This window comes from Achroia grisella, unplaced genomic scaffold, assembly GCF_030625045.1.
Source record: "Achroia grisella isolate CSIRO2021 unplaced genomic scaffold, CSIRO_AGI_Agris_v1 utg902, whole genome shotgun sequence".
NCBI lineage: Eukaryota > Metazoa > Arthropoda > Insecta > Lepidoptera > Pyralidae > Achroia > Achroia grisella.
In genome coordinates this window covers 1,659,741-1,676,833 of record NW_026713060.1, presented here as the reverse complement: position 1 = coordinate 1,676,833, position 17,093 = coordinate 1,659,741, and the positions used below count along the sequence as shown (strand labels likewise).

The 17,093-nt window shown below is 37.0% G+C and overlaps 1 protein-coding gene across 1 annotated transcript in view; it reads left to right on the top strand.

Annotated features, from left to right (window-relative positions):
* Nucleotides 1-17,093, top strand: part of LOC131853479 (E3 ubiquitin-protein ligase UBR4) — a 65,309-nt gene that overhangs the window by 22,249 nt on the left and 25,967 nt on the right. The window contains exons 39-66 of the mRNA XM_059204375.1: nucleotides 201-395; nucleotides 887-1,071; nucleotides 1,482-1,643; nucleotides 2,032-2,164; nucleotides 2,593-2,795; nucleotides 3,334-3,564; nucleotides 3,981-4,131; nucleotides 4,521-4,654; nucleotides 4,934-5,089; nucleotides 5,684-5,770; nucleotides 6,160-6,426; nucleotides 6,917-7,097; nucleotides 7,547-7,794; nucleotides 8,803-8,950; nucleotides 9,173-9,334; nucleotides 9,840-10,005; nucleotides 10,709-10,878; nucleotides 11,475-11,549; nucleotides 11,719-11,888; nucleotides 12,252-12,528; nucleotides 12,782-12,988; nucleotides 13,506-13,604; nucleotides 13,879-14,038; nucleotides 14,615-14,777; nucleotides 15,153-15,344; nucleotides 15,703-15,819; nucleotides 15,899-16,002; nucleotides 16,510-16,654. Coding sequence (XP_059060358.1) covers nucleotides 201-395; nucleotides 887-1,071; nucleotides 1,482-1,643; nucleotides 2,032-2,164; nucleotides 2,593-2,795; nucleotides 3,334-3,564; nucleotides 3,981-4,131; nucleotides 4,521-4,654; nucleotides 4,934-5,089; nucleotides 5,684-5,770; nucleotides 6,160-6,426; nucleotides 6,917-7,097; nucleotides 7,547-7,794; nucleotides 8,803-8,950; nucleotides 9,173-9,334; nucleotides 9,840-10,005; nucleotides 10,709-10,878; nucleotides 11,475-11,549; nucleotides 11,719-11,888; nucleotides 12,252-12,528; nucleotides 12,782-12,988; nucleotides 13,506-13,604; nucleotides 13,879-14,038; nucleotides 14,615-14,777; nucleotides 15,153-15,344; nucleotides 15,703-15,819; nucleotides 15,899-16,002; nucleotides 16,510-16,654 — 4,688 coding nt within the window. The remainder of the gene's footprint in view (nucleotides 1-200; nucleotides 396-886; nucleotides 1,072-1,481; nucleotides 1,644-2,031; nucleotides 2,165-2,592; nucleotides 2,796-3,333; nucleotides 3,565-3,980; nucleotides 4,132-4,520; nucleotides 4,655-4,933; nucleotides 5,090-5,683; nucleotides 5,771-6,159; nucleotides 6,427-6,916; nucleotides 7,098-7,546; nucleotides 7,795-8,802; nucleotides 8,951-9,172; nucleotides 9,335-9,839; nucleotides 10,006-10,708; nucleotides 10,879-11,474; nucleotides 11,550-11,718; nucleotides 11,889-12,251; nucleotides 12,529-12,781; nucleotides 12,989-13,505; nucleotides 13,605-13,878; nucleotides 14,039-14,614; nucleotides 14,778-15,152; nucleotides 15,345-15,702; nucleotides 15,820-15,898; nucleotides 16,003-16,509; nucleotides 16,655-17,093) is intronic.

Sequence of the window (17,093 nt, the reverse complement as noted above, 5' to 3'; positions counted from 1 at the left end):
GATAGTTGCACTATTTAAAAGAAATGTACAATTGTAAAGACAAATAAAAAAAAATGTGCGTTTAATCGTTATTGTTTTTCATAATAACAGCTACATATTGCAAATATTAGTATCAGTATATATTAAAATGTTGTGATTCCCACAGATGTTTTCTGTGTCTCAATATCACGTTCTAATTAACTGTACTTGTATTTCTACAGGAAAAATCACAGTGCTCCAACTGTCGGCCCTGCTCAAACAAGCCGACTCATCGAAACACAAACTTACCCTGACGCGGTTATCGTCCGCACCAATACCATTCACGGTACTCAGCCTGAGCGGTAACCCGTGGAATGAGGATCTACTCGCAGTCTGTGGCTTGAAAGAGTGCCATGTCCTTACTTTCAACAGTGGTGGTAAGTAGTTTTTCTAATATTTTGATCCTTTGTAACTGTGACTATACACAACATTGTTTAAAACAATAGAAGTAATGTACCATATACTCTTCTTATTGATAACAATCTCAAACCTCAAAAATTCAGAGCCATAAATTTTTTTCACAATGAAAATAATGTCTCAATCCGCCAATTCCATTTCTATAACAATATTTCTTTAATAAAGGTTTATTGTTTTATTGGGTAAAATACACCGAGTTACTTTCGTTCGCTTTTGTATAGTACTACTGATACATATAATATGAATACAGACATGTCACGATATATCACTAATGTATTTAGGTTTTTTTGGCTGAGTGAGTACATTGTAAATGCTAATATATATTCTCAGATAATAATAAATTCTCAATCTATGACCATAGGAATTGGTTAAAAGTAATCCTTTAGTGTGATATTTTTTGCATAGATCGATATTTTCTGTGACTGAATATTTATCATATATTATGCAACAGGTGCGGTAGCTGACCATCTAGTTCTGAACACCGGTTTGGACGCTAATAACTATATTATCAAAGCAATATGGTTACCGGGCTCACAGACGCAGCTCGCGCTTGTCACATCCGACTTTGTCAAGATTTTCGACCTCAGTAAAGACTTAAATAATCCAATGCACCATTTCCTCGTACCCAGTGGGAAGGTAAGTACATCAGTTATTTTTATGTAAAGAAAAACTAGTTATATATAGTAAATTTGTCATGAGGTGATAACTGTTTCCTTGTATGTTTGTGTTAATTTAATACTTTACTTCTTCTTCAGGAATTGCGATGAAATTTTTACAGAATATATTACATATGTGCAATATATAGGCTAAAAGAGGTTGTTAAAATGGGGCAAATAATTAATTCTGTAATAATTTTCAATGTGCCACCTACATTTTATTCTTTAATTCCTTACTTAAATAATAGATGTTCTCATTTGGTTATCAATACATGGAGATCAACAATGTTCACTCGTGCGAACGAAGTCGCGGGTACTCCTAGTTAAATAATAGTCTGCATAATAGTCATTACAGTTACTATTACTTAATAATTGGTTATTTCTGTTTAGGTACGTGACGTAACTTTTGTGAATCAAGATGAAGTGATGCATATGCTATGTATGAGTTCAGCCGGTCACATCTACTGGCAGCCGATGAGCGAAGAATCTCGCGCCACACTCGGAACCTTCTACGTCACCAATACACTTGAAGTGTTGCACCCTGAGATTCAGGTAGATATTTGAATAATTATTGTACTTATAAAATAGTTTGTCTTTTACTATTAATGCACAGCCAAAACTAATAATTCCAGAATAACATTCCGGACTTAGTTCCAGACATTTGAAATGCAAGTTTATTTTAATAATAATTATACTCCAGGATAATTTACACATCGCCATCTAATTCCAAGTTAATCAGAGTTTGTGTTATGGGTACTAGACAACTGATGAACTGACTACTTAATTACTTTTTTTAATACATTCATAATATACATAGAAAACACCCAGACCGATACAAATAATCATACTCATGAATACAGCTGTTTGTACCGGGCCCTTAGTCTGCTAAGATTTTTTTAAAGAGTCATTATATTACTAATCACTACTTTGCCATTCGTAGGATGTTGCCGGTTTAGTCGGTGGTGGCGGTGTGTCTATTTACTATTCACACACACTGAAGATGTTGTTCTTTTCGTACGCTCAAGGCAAGAGTTTCCTCGCTCCACTCAGCACTGTCGAAGATTGTGTTCAAGGTATTTTTTTTTACTAAATCTAGCATATAAACTAGTGATTTAGGAGTGTTTGCAACGTAATGATTTGTGAATGTATAGCAAGCTCATCACATCATTGTAAATCATCATAAAAAAACTTCCTTAAAATTAGTTGAATAACTGATAAAACATATGCATGCTGTCTAATAGAGCCGAGTGTGTTAAATACGCACGTATATCGTACGACGTCTTTCAACATTTGATTTTTAATAAACACAACCATAAAACTGTGATACACACTGTTGCTTTCCCCCCATTTTACTTTTTAACTGACCACCTGTCTCTAGGCAGGTTTGAAAAAAAAAGAAATATAACGTACGTGTGTTTATGAGCTACTTTATATGTTTAAAAACCGGTGAAATTATATTCACTTTACGAGCAAGTAAAACGTTACGTTAACATCGATACAGGCACCGCAATGATAACGCTGTCGTCAACGGCGACGCAGAAGGAGGGCGGGCGCGGCGGCGGCAAGCAGGGCGGCGTGCAGTCGCTGTGTCAGTGGGCGGAGGTGGTCGGACACCCCGGCCTCGTCACCGCCGTCATGCAGGCCTCCAACAACCCCGTCGTGCTCATGCTCACACCCACCAACATATACGTACAGGAGATCAAGGTAACACTCACTCCTACAATGTCTCATATATAACTCATCCAATACAATATATTGGATAATTTATATATGATATTTTATAAATATTTTAATATTGTATTATTCCAGTTAACGGTTCAGATCGAGAGGAAGTAGAATCGGCACAAGATGTTACTATCTTTAATATATAATTTTTGTATACAGTTTTTCAATAAGTATGCATGCAGTGAACAATTTTTTGTGTTCACTTTCTTTTAAAATTATATTTTTGTTTTGTGTAATCACAGTGTTTATTTTCCAAAGATTTTGAAAATTCAATATTTCTATAATTATGTTTTCAAAGTGAAAACATAATTATGGAAATGTTGATAATGACATCCGCCCTTTTACTTTTTCATTGGCTATTAATTATTACAAAAAGGCGCTAAACGTACGATGAAAAACGCGTTAAAATGCGAGTTAAAGTTTTCGTTTTCACTTTGTTTACATTTACATGCACATTATAGTGCATGAAAGCCTATTCGCATGTGCATTACGGCGGTTAATGTCGTTCCATGTACAGGTGGTGCCTGCAAAGGCGAAGATAACAGACATGGTGGCGGTGCGACACTGGTGCGGCGGCGGCGGCGAGCAGAAGAGCACGCTGATCCTGCTGTGCGAGGACGGCAGCCTGCGCATGTACGCGGCCGGTGGAGACCGCACCGGCTACTGGCTCGCGCCCGCCATCCAGCCCACGCATCCACGACGACGCGCGCGCGCACTCGCCGCGCACGCCAAGGGCAAGGCTCAGCAGGTACCGTACTCACTATTCGGGCTCGGCTCGCACGAGTGAGTTGTTGTCCTGCCTGCTAATAATATACCACGTAATAGACACGTTCGTTCACGCGCGATCAGTAGCGCTCGCATTTTACTATTCTTCTGTATACACTCTTTCGCGTATATACATTTCCCTTTCTTTTAACAAAAATAATTTTAAGCTACGTTTAAGATTTATAACTCACTCTATAATTATGTATTTGCTCCATAGTCAGATGTCCGCCATTTTGCAATGACAATGACAAATTAATTATTACAAAAAGCCGCTAATGCACGTACAATTGATAGTGATTTTAGAAAGGCTTAAAAGGGGCATGGTACTAAAAAGAAAATACTGGTCTACACTCTACAGTAATGAATTTTAATATCATTTTAAATTTCCATATCCTTTAGGCGGCAACGAAATCCAATGCGAACGGAGCACCGCAGTTCCCGATCGACTTCTTTGAGCACTGCGTCGCCATGTCGGACATCGAATTTGGAGGAAACGATCTGTTGCAAGTATACAATACTGCCCAGATTAAACATCGCCTTAACACGACCGGTAAATATTATGTTATATATTTTTTAGGCATATTATGCATACAACCAGTCTTCCTAACTATAAGCAGATGTCTTGCTAACAAAAATTATATTACTACACATTTAAAATACTAGTCTGAATATAGATTAATTGTACCAGTGACTTTGCAACCGTCCGATTAATAGCGAAATGTGTTATGTTCATGAATAAATTCAAATAAAATCTATAAAAAGTGCATTAATACAATCAAAGCTAGACTAATATTTTTGCTCTATTGTATATTTATTTTTCATAGATTATGACTAAGACTCACTAAAGACATTTTATTAAGAAAATCAGTCAGAAACATTTAAGACTTGATAATTTATCATATATGAAAATAATGTATATTATGTATGTACATCATACAGGTTTATACGTCGTATCAAACAAGATGAGCGGGTTCTCAATGGAGGTTATAAACTCGGATCCCAACATGGTGGTTTGCGGCATAAGAGTGCTCCTCGGCAGCCAAGACGTAGCAAGAACCCCGTCATATGTTGAAGTAACTATTGATTTTTATTGTTAATGTATTTTAAGTTATTTTTTTATTAATTTAATCATAATAATTAAGAGTGTTTACAAGTAGCTTACTCCTGAGTGGTAGTGACCTCAAATCGCACCTATAACAAAATAGTGGAGGATGATAGTACGAACATGTGACCCATTGTGATAAACTCACCAGGAATTTATCACGATAATTTCATCTGGGAACCGTGTGGAGGTCTATTACTAATAGACACTTTCCCCCATAAAGGTTTATTAAAGTTATGACGTTTTGTAGGTGTATGATAGAGTCATACAGACCGCAGTAGTCCGTAACCGTTGGTTCGACATTCCTTTGACACGTGAAGAGTCCCTGCAATCGGATAAAAAGTTGATCATTAATTTTGGATCATCACAAGACCCCGACGGAGTTACTATGGTAGACTCTGTAAAGGTGAGTTTAAATAGAGATATTTATTCAAATAAATTCAATAGTGTATATTTTTATACTAATTTAAATTTTGTGTTTATTAATTATTTATTTTGGTTTTTTAATGAATATACATAACTATTTTACCAAGAGAATTTAGAACATTGTACATTATCTCATTAAAAATTTAGAAAATTACATGCATAGCCTAATATATAAATAAGTAAGTTATTTTATAAAAAAGTCAGTTAGTCTTTGTTTTAGTGATATGTCTAAAACAAAGACTAACTAACTAACTGCATGGCTATGTATGTCAATTCAAAGAAATATAGTGTTGAGCACATTTGATTGATACATTTGGTATTTTTTTTTATTCTACCGGATATTCTCGGAGTAGGTTTAACCGAGTCGAGTGAGTTATAAACTCAGCTGTTAATCGTTTTATAACAATATATACTTTATATTATATTTTAACGCGCTTTTACTGCGTGTGGAGCCTAGAGTTTATTCCTCCATAATATCCGTAAGCCGACCGTTATATACGCTATATAGGCCTCAATCTAATTTGCATGTTGTGCTATAAATAAATATATATTAAAAAAAATGTTGTAAAAATAGGTGTATGGTAAGAACAAGGAACAGTTCGGATGGCCAGAGGAAAATGAAGATCCATCAGCATGTCCATCAACCAGTAAAGTGGCACAAGTACGTACTAGTTGTTTATTTTTAAATTAGAACAGAATATTATTAATATTTTTTTATCAATTGATATTATGAAACTACATATTCTCACACATGACATATTCTGGATTTATAAGTATGATAGTATGAGTCTGGATGTTTTATTATTATTATTACGTGTTTCTATCGGTGTTGTACAAAGTATAGTATATGTATAGTACAAAGCTTATAATTTGATGCGTGAGATGGCGGCGCGTGTGCTGTTTTAGTTAGTAGTACATGAAAATAAAGCCTTTGTCTTCATTTTTATGCATATTCTTTCCTGCGTAATTGCGCACATTCCTGCGTATTCACGCTTGAAAAATCGCACATGTAAATGCAGCTATTATCATCACATACTAAATAAACGCCAGGAGTCGGACGGTGCGAACGGTGCGTGGAAGCCCAGCTCGCTGGAACGGCTGGCGTGTGCGGCGCTGGAGGCGCTGGAACTGAGCGCGAGCGCGGAGCCGGCGGTGGGGGTCACGGGCGGCGCGGGGGGCGCGGGGGTCGCAGGGGTCGCGGAGGGCGGCGCGGAGGCTGCGCGGCGACTGCTGTGCGCCCCGGCCGGCGCACACCTACACGCTCGGGCTCAATGCCTGCTACGTGCACTCCACCACACCAACTATCACCAGTACAAGGTAATTCTTCATTGACCTCCCTCATGCTTTGTCTTGTCTTTTATTTTGACCTGTGAATCATTTATGCCGTTTTGGTATCCACTCCCTTTTTTTCAATATTGAAGCATGTGACGTCAACGGTAGGTTTTTATATATGCGACGTAGATCGTCACTGTATTTTTGAATTACATTTTTAATGTCTACTAATTCTTATTGTTTTTCTAATATTCTTTTTCTCCAATACCAATAATATTTTACAAAAAATCTATCTGTTTTCAAATGTGCATGAGAAAGATAAGCTAAATTATGGCCATAGTTGTCACATCATGTCACTGACGTAATATTGAAAATTTAAATGTTGATGTAATTACTATGATACTGCACTAACTTTAAGTCTCTGCAGCACATGCTAATGGCACAAATGCAACACTCAACAGAAAAAAGTAAAACCACTTTATATAAAACCTTTTATGGAATAATAATATACATATATATACTATTCTCTACCTAGGACCAAGCAATCCTTAAGTACGTTTGTACGTCGCTACAAGAGTTGCGCGATACAGCGGATGCACGAAACATCGACCCCGAGTCTTACTTCCGGCTCGTGCTGCTCGCACGCGGGGTGGCGGTTGCCCGGCCACAACACCTCGTCAAGTACAGCGCCCCAACACCACAAAAGCCTGCCAATGGTATCATTCATTATTATGTTTACTTACAAATTATCACGAAAACACATAAACAATATTTAGTTTATGTATAGCTATTTGTTACTTTCTGTTTTTTTTTTTAATAAATTATATAATATATCAGTCAAATGTCACTAAGATCTGATCAACCATTTATTTATGAAAAGGTTACATACTGAATGACACACTTACTTTCCTATTTATAATTAGCAATAATACTATATTTTATGATCGCTTAAATTGGTTTGCTCGTTTATCGGACATGAGAATTCACAAGCACGCACTTTGCGTCTTTTGTTTTAATTATTAGTAGTCATACTCAACGATACGAGTGTGTGATTTTCCATCGAATCATATGGCGCCTCGCGATTCTCTTTCAGAAAAAAATACTATAATACTAATAGTAGCAATTAATTAGTCAAAAGCTTTTTACCAAATTCTTAAAAAAACAGGCGACTGGTCAGTGCTGTGGAAAGGCACGAGCGAGAGTGAAGGAGAGCAAACACAAGAGCAGGAGATGGAGAAGGAGACGCACGTGTGCGCGCTGCTGACGAGCGTGCTGTGGAGGCTGGCGGCGTGCCGGAGCGCGGCGGGCGGCCCGCCCGGCGTGCTGTCGTACGGGCTGCGGCACGCCGACCACACGCTGCACGCGCTCGCTGACATCGTGCACGCGTTCCAGCTGCACGCGGACCCGGACTGTGTCAGTAATCCTTAAAACAAGCTTACTATAAAATTGAAGAATTCGTTAACGATAATAATGTTTTTATAGAAAAACTTTAAATCCACAGCACTGACAATATAATCTGATTACACTAATGATGAGTGCGTAGCGATTTCTATGTTGATTATCGCATGCCTCTTACTTGTTATACTGTAATTATTATATAAAAAAAATATCTACTCAAAAGAGCAACACACAAATTTCTTGCTCATTCTTCTTGTGATGAATCTGCATTCCGAATGAGTGGTAGAATCAAATCAAATCTTTTTTATTTGCGCTAGACTTTTTAACGAGCCGAGTATGGGGTCAGAATACTGTAATACAGGTTTTGTACTATTCACTTTTGAATAGTCATACTATTCAAAAGTGCTTGTAATGAGTTTATTTGAATAAAGATTATTTCTATTTCAAATCACTATACATATCACGCTTTTAATACTATTTTACATTACAAGAGATTAAATAAACATTTAATCATTACTATTATTAAATTTTTATTTATTCTAGTCTATTAATATTTACAGAAGTTTGTAAAGAATGGAACGGAATCTATACCAGGAAATCCAAAACCTGTATTACAGTATTCTGACCCCATACTCGGCTCGTTAAAAAGTCTAGCGCAAATAAATAAGAATTTGTGCAATTAAATCGGTATAAAAAAAAGAGTATATGGAATGAATAAGTTTAAGACAAAAGTTAGAAGTTTAATAAATAAGTTACGCAAATATACAGTCTACACAGTTATACACATGACTATATCATGCTCAGTGATACTTAAAACGAGTGTCTATAAATGTTAATATTTTATTTGTTATGTGGTTTGAATGATATAAAGGAAATATTTAATTAAAAAAGATTTAATTTATTTTGCAAAGAAAGGATTAGGTGTGCAGAACCATATCTATTAAAATGGCTGTTTTTCTACTATTACTACTAGATGTTATTATTTAGAATGTTCATATTTAAGATGTATATTTTTTATTACAGATTGATTTCGGAAATCAAATCTATCTGTCTCTGTTACTGGCTGAAGATCAGAGTATCAGTTTCGGTGCAAAGGCTGCACTAATGAGAGTGCTACGACCTAGAGTGAAGAGGCGACGTGTCTACATTCCATCACCACCCAATACGCCTGGTAAGCGCAGATCTTTGTTAATTATTATGCATATATAGGAAATATTTCTTTTTTATATGAACAGGACCATGGAACACCTACCACTCATTGCCCTATCTGAGAACTGAGGTGTCATGTCTGTATTTGTATGGTCCTAAAGACAATTTTTCTAGGAATTATCGCAGTTTTTTTTCATTGTTTACGTATATATACTACATATACTATACATTTTTTTGTTATAAGGTGCTGGTTCATCGGTAACGACAGGACAACCGGCCAGATCGATCACAGAAGCGGCAGTCTCTGAATCGGAGCTGAGCGCGAATCGAGACGAACAACAAGACAACCAGTTCATGGAAGTTGACGATTCGCTCGAACCAATGGTGCTACTTGCACCCGACGGAGGTATAATGAGCAGTATTATAGTAGTATACTTATGTATTATTAGTAGTTATCGTGTAATGTAATAACACGTTACTGTCTTCAATGGAGCATGGGCGTCTTCCTTTTATCTTAATTTTCATAAGCCCCTTGCAATAAAAAAAAACTTTTTTGTAAACTGCTTACCCGAAATTTCTTTAGCTTTATTTAAACCGTTTAATAATGAAATTAACTATTAATTAACTGACGGACAAACATTGGCATTCATAATATTAGTATGTATTAATGTAATTATTATTACGTTACTTACGTAAGTCCTACACATAGGAATCTCTATTTGCCCAGCAGGTCGACTGGGAGAAAATGCCTCAATGTTTTAAGTCAGCCATGTACAGCATTTATTTGTGTTTTAATAAATAAATATGATAATTATATAATATAATAACATCCAGTCCATTAGTAATTCACTAGTCTACTTTCATAATGTAAATGAAGCTTGATGTATATCCATCTGGATGTCACGCGATAGGACTGGATGCGTTGCTGGACATCCCGCCGGACGCGGACGACGAGACGATGGTGGAGCTGGCCATCGCGCTGTCGCTGCAGGACCAGCCGCGCCGCACGCCGCCCGCGCCCTCCGCGCCGCCGCCGCCCGCGCCCGGCTTCAGTGACGTCACCGCCTCGCCACAGGGGTACGGTACACAACTCTACATCTATACATATAAATATAACCGTTTTTTTATATAAATACAGTACATACACCAAAATAATATTTTTTACAATTTTTGTCTGTCTGTCTGTTTCTCTAAAATGGCTGGACCGATTTTGACGGGACGTTTTTTGGCAGGATCTGATAAACTTAGGCTACTTTTATTTTAGAAAAATAAAGTTAAATTCCACGCGGACGAAATCGCGGGTACGACTAGTTTCTAATGAGAACCCGGTACACCGGTAGCGGTAAGCGATGTAGTCTATCTATTCTATTAGCACTTGTACAAGTGTTAATAGAATAAAATACAAAATTACTTATTCAAATAATTAAGTTTATTTAAATAAACATTTTTCTGTTCTATTTAAGCATTTTTGTATACTCATACATATTTTTTAATCTACCCATCATTCGGTGAACTGTCTCATCACAAGAAGAACGAGCAATAAACTTGCATGCTGCTGTTTTAAATAATTGTTGTAACTTCCATTTTTAAGTTGAAATGTATTGAAAAACACTACCAACTAGCACTCATTCATTAGAGTCAAAATAATAACTGGCTAAGTAATTAAATAATATTAAATCAGTCGTAGTGATTAGAGCTGATCAGTCCCTACTAGCAGCACTCGTTCACGAGTAAAAAATGTTACATGGGTCGTATACTTATCATATATTTACCTGGCTAGTTCTGACGACGAAGGCAGCACCGCCGCAACGGACGGTAGCACACTGCGCACGTCGCCCGCGGAGGCTCCCGGGTCGGCCGGCTCGGCCGGATCGGCCGGTTCCGCTTCCGACAGCGCCGGCTCCGGCGCAGACAGTACCGGCGGGGTCTCCGGTCGCAGCAGTGCCTACGGTACGAACACCTCACTTAATGGTTATATTTAAGTGCTTAGAGATTTATTCAATTATTGAAAGTCACGGGATCTTATCACGTTTTATTGAATTATCGATATTTCGGCAGTGTTTTAACCGCTATGATCATGGGTAAACTGAAAAGCAGCGGGTAGATTGTTTTAGTTTTAATAAAATATTCGTCTACTACACGTCTTCGTTTGTTGCTACTATTGATTTTTACTAATATATGTATAAATTTGGACTGCGTCGAATTTAAAACAGTATATATTCAATTAGGTTAGCACTGGCTTGTCTCGTTATTTTCAAATACAAGCAGAGATGGAATACATTCCACTATATTTTTTTATTTCAAGTACTGCTTATTTGAACTAAGGCAAAATTTTTATTTGGCGTTTATACATTACTTAGGTGGAAGTGTTGGATGATTGTCAACCAATGTTTCTTGTAAAATATACTTGTTTTCTATAAAGTCTAAATATGCTACGTATAATTTGATAGTTACGTGTCTATCTTAATCTGTCTGTAAATATGTTCTACGCTAAGTACCTCTATGTTTAATATCGAGGTTTTCTGATCACATATAAAATGTTGTAGGAGATACGGGGTCCGCTCCCTCAGCGGGGATGATGGCTACCTCCAATATCAACGATGTGCCTGTTTTTATATCAGGCTAGTATTATTAACAAATAGAATTATAAGAATTATTTCTCTACATAACGCGTTTGTAACTTTTGCTTTGTAACATTTTCTAATTTTCATTCGCAATTTTTTATGAGTGTTTGTAGTTCAAGTTCAAACAGTGTGTGGTAGCGAATATTTATTTATTATAATTCTATAGCGGGAGCCTCGACTTCGTCTCAGCCTGTGCCCTCGACGTCCCGTGCGATCGAAGCGGAAACGGAAACACGGAAACTACACGCGTTGAGGCTGTCACTATTGTCAGCTGCTTTAGACGCGCTGCCGTCGCTCCGCACACTGCCTGGAGTGCGAGCTATACCATTTGTACAGGTATGTAAAGTTCCTTCATAATAAATATTTAAAGTTTTTGCTATTTTTTGTACACCTTATAGTTTATTTATTTTATTTATTTTGTTGTTTATCATTACACGAAATACATTCCGTAACAATTCTAGAATTGTACTGAAAACGTTGCTGGAGTAATAAAACTGTGTTCTCTAGATTCATACATGACTGTTTAATTTCCGCCTTTCGTGATAAAAAGAATATTTATAATTCTCAATACTCAAAACTTTTGACTAAAAACATTATTTATATTATAATTTACTCAATTTGTATTAAATGTAATTTTGTTTTATATTTCATAGACTGGTTAAGAGTTCTAAGTATTTATTGTGACCAATATCTTCATAGGTGGTTCTCATGCTGGCCGGAGATTTAGACTCGAGCGTAGAAGGTGACCGAGTAGTCCTTGAACGGCTTCTAGAACTGCTAGTATCGGAATTAGACATTCAGGCCGACGAGACAGCACCAAGCGAACAGGACCGTACCGATCGCCGCGAATTGCAGCTGGCCATTATGCGTTTGGAGCTTCTAGTGTCGGAGTTAGATATGCAAGAGGAGACCTCGCCACCCATACACGAGAGGACTAATAGACGCGAGTTGCAGCTCGTTATAATGAGATTGCTGAGTGAGTTCATATTAAGTTGTGTCAGTTACGTTGTATTGTGTTGTTTAAGTATGAATTTATTGAATTAAATTAGTGTTCAAAGTTTCTATATAAAACTAACAACCTTATGAAAGACAAGATATTTCCAATTTTTCATTCACCGTATAGGAACTTTGCACACAAATTCAATCAATCAACTATTTCACTTGATAAAGAACTCGTGTATCGCGTGAACGTGTAAAGGCAGCTAATGACACAAATGTGTATCGTATAGGTGTGTTGATGGCCCGGTGGAAGACGTCCGGGTCGGGAGGGTCAGGCAGCACGGGCGGCGGGAGCGGAGCTCGGGCGGAGGTTGCGGGCGCGAGTGCGGCGCACGTGTCGCGACTGGCGGCCGCCGCGCTCGTGCGGGCCGGCGCGCCGAGACACTGCTACAAGGTGCTCTCAGCGCTGCTGCCCTACTGGAAGGAGAAAACCTCCAGTGAGTATCGTGCACAACATGACGCTAGTTTGCAATGGAGTACAGCGCTGTAGCGCTGTTTAGACTACACCAGTTTGATGAGTGCAGATTTCTGTACCCAATGTCGTAATACTTACACTATCTATTAGTAACTTACATATATAAATAGAATGAACAATTTTCATTGAGTTTCCATGTATAATAGGAATTCTTGTCTACTTTATCTAACTACGGCATGTTTCAATTGACAGATAGGAACACTTTATATGGAAATAAGAATACATCAAGCAATATGTAAGAAAAGAAATTACATCACATTAGCCATTATTTTTTATTTGGAAAATGGTAACAATTTTAATATAGGTTTGTGTGTTCAACATGTAATTTATGTTTTTTACCATTTTTTGTGTAAGTCACATACTTATAGACAACAACTTTTCTACAGACAACTACTTCCCAATAAAGATTAAAAGCTACACAGTAGTGTAACAGTTATAATATAGAAATTAACTTTTGTTATATTTATGTTAATCAATAGACACTACTACAACAAGTCCTGGTCAGCAACTATTGAAGCCACAACCACCACTACCGCTGCCTGACATGCAGCCGTTCTTCGTCAAAGAATATGTCAAAAGTAAGTTCAATATTCCATAACTGATGCTTGGACTGTGAAAAAGAAGATATGAAATATTCTATTCTATATCAGTAAATATTTAAAAAGTAAAATAACTATATCTAGATTGTAATTACAATTGCTACACTTTCGGGCTTTTGTAATTTTTTGCCATAATGACCTCACTTTAAGAATTAAGTATGTCGTATACTTAGTTCGCATACCTGTCAAGCTAACGTGGACGATGTCGTAGGCAGAAGTTTGTTAATAATTTTATTTTTCATTATCTGTTCAGGCCACGCTCTAGACGTGTTTGACAACTACCCACAGCTGCTTATGGAAATGGCGCTGCGTCTGCCGTGTCAGATACATAAGCATTGTGATCCATCGCATTTCGATATGCGCTGGCGTTCCCTACTGTGCGAGTATATGATGAATCAACAGACACCTCTCAGGTAAAGGAGTTATCATTGATTTTATTGCTATATATTGAAATGAATTGACGTGAAATAAAAATATACTATTTGATCGGAGATGGGTTTATGAATATGTATTCTGATTTAAAAAGGTTTTATTGTATTTTCTGAAAGAATTTTCAAGATTTTACAATTCAAAAGGATTACTCACATCAGAATCTATACTAATTTCTGTATTATTATTGATTATGGATTGAAATCTTAAAATTGATGTTTAGGTATTATTGGATATATGTAATTTTTACTAACACACTACTCAGGCTGTAAAATCATATCAAAAAATAATTTATTCATGTAGGACATTTAAGCCGCTTATGTATGTAAAGATTTTTGTATCAATATTTGTTCCCTACCATTCAGTTCAGTCTGAACTGGCAAGAATTGAACTGAGAACTGGCACGAAACTCAACTAAATTTCTTTTTTAAAGCCAGTTTATTTACTCAGTTTATGTACTCTGCTATAGGTGTCTATGTCTAACATTAGATGAAAATCCCATGCATGAACAACTTGTATTGAAAATACTTATTGTGGTGTACTTGTGTGTGACATCTCAGGAAGCAAGTCCGCAAACTGCTGTTGTTGTTATGTGGCACTCGCGAGCGTTACCGGCAGTTGCGTGACGTGCACGCACTCGACACGCACCTGAGCGCCGCGCGGGCACTTCTCGCCACAGATCCTGCTTACGACAAGCTCGTGCAACTCATGGATCACCTTAAGGTAGATCTAATGTAACTCATTGTTAAGGATGTAATATATTATTTATGTTCTTAGAATTAAAAACTCTTTGACTCACACATACAGCAGTCATGCATATGAATACGTACACAGAGAAACTAACTTCTAATTCAGATATTATATTATAATTCTATAAATTAATGTTTCCATTATTTTTTTATTGCATAATATATATTATTTGATTTGAACCTCTTAAATTAAAGATTAGAGGTAAATCTTTATTGTATTCCACAACATTTTGTTTTTCTTTTGCTAAGACTGAAAATCTGTTATTCTCTAGAAATAGGTAGTAATAAAGTCAAGTTTGTAGAAAGGCTAACTCGGTTAAATACTAATAATTTCATTCACATTGTGTAGGCGTGCGCAGAGATCGTAAGCGCGCGTACGGGTAACTGGCAGCACACGTGCGCGGTGGAGCGGCGCGAGGCGCTGGCGTGGCTGGTGACGGTGGCGCGGCGCGTGCACCCGCACGTGGCGCCCACCGTGCTGCAGCTGCTGCAGGCCGCGCTCTGCTCACCGCTGCACCACCACGCGCGCCAGGAGAACAAGGTACCGCACGCTCGCCTCCCGCACTCGGTACTCGGAGGAGCGGCGCGAGGCGCTGGCGTTAGTTTGCCTTAAGAATTGTAACGTTCTCAGTATTTAGTTTGATGTTACGTGAAGACAATAACCTTTTCCCCCTTGATCGCAACTATAAACGCCCCATAGATCTTTTAATATGCCCCATACTGCCATAAAGTACTGTGTACCAAGTTCGAAGATATCTAACGTTGTTTTATATTATACTATATCTTGATCCGGCGGCGCTGTCTGCGTGTAATTTGTTACTTTCTGATACTATCACGAAATATTAAAATCTTTCCCTTTTAGAGTACACTAATATTAACTTTAAAATGTTTATGTATAGCCCTCAGCTGACTGGTCGGAACGAGAGCGCAGTGCCGATAGCGACGCGTTTGTGTCTGACGGGTCGAAGTTCCAAGAGCAGAGAGTACCCGCTCTCGTGCAACAGATTCTGAAACAGGTATATTGAAAGGAAATATAAAGAAATACAGATGTTGATTATAATAAGAGATATTTTATACAAATGTTTTTGTTCACAGGTGTCTCAGGATGAGCTGAAAATGTTCGTGAAAGCATTTTTATTGGAAACCAATTCAACTGCTGTTCGTTGGCAAGCACATGATCTTCTGCTGGCCATACATAAGTAAGTGCAACAAATTGATATGTAATCCTGACTTCCTTTTACTAAGTGTATTCTAAGAGGAAAATAAGTTTTTTTATTGAAATGTAATTATGTAAACACAACTACTTGTTGTGCTCATTCTGACTTTGATTACCTCGTAGCATGTTCTGATCATCAACATTCTTTGAACCCATTTATAATAGATACAACAGTTCTTGTCAGTTATATTTTTTTCGATTTGTTTCCTCCATATTTTATACAAAATAAACGAATAAATAATACTACACATCCGACGGTAAACCTTTCCTATTTCTATGTACTATATAGTATATTATCTATGTTTTATATATAGTATGTTTTTTTCTATGTACGCTTGAAACACCAGCATTGCACGTATCGTACCGCAAACATTATCATATACACTTCTATTTTTTTATTTTACTATTCTCTTTTCTTCCTCTCCCTTTTATAAATATAGCTTCATATTAGCAATTCCTTTAGTCACATAACATTTTCGTTACCATACAGAAATTCCCCGCAATCAGAGCAATCATCTCTTGTGTCATTAATGTGGGGCATCTGGCCGACGTTGCCGCAGTACGGACGCAAGGCCGCGCAGTTCGTCGACCTTCTTGGATACTTCACCTTAAAAATACCCGATCTCGATACTGAGGTAAGTTGTGACTAAGCATTCATGAAATAGTTCATATTTTTGTGTGAAAAACAGTGTTATTATTATTCAAATTTCCTTTCGTATACTCCTCATCTCCAGGATTCCATAAGAGGCGACTACATGGAACAAATTAAAAATATATCATAGACTTCAAATAAAATCTTATATATGTAACTAATCATATGAAATCGCCTGGTCAGGATGGTCATAATAGACTAAGTCGCCGTTTTCTATTGTAATTTGTATTGTCTATAAAATGTCTTCCAATTATATTCATTTGATATTTATATTATTTATAATGTTATGTCTTAATATGTTGTGATTAAACTCAGTTTAATTCACGACCTTTGTCTTTTACGCAATCGCATATATAAACCTTACTGAAATTTTAAAAGTGGTCTCAATAAATTGTATTTTGAACTGTGTCTTAAATATATAC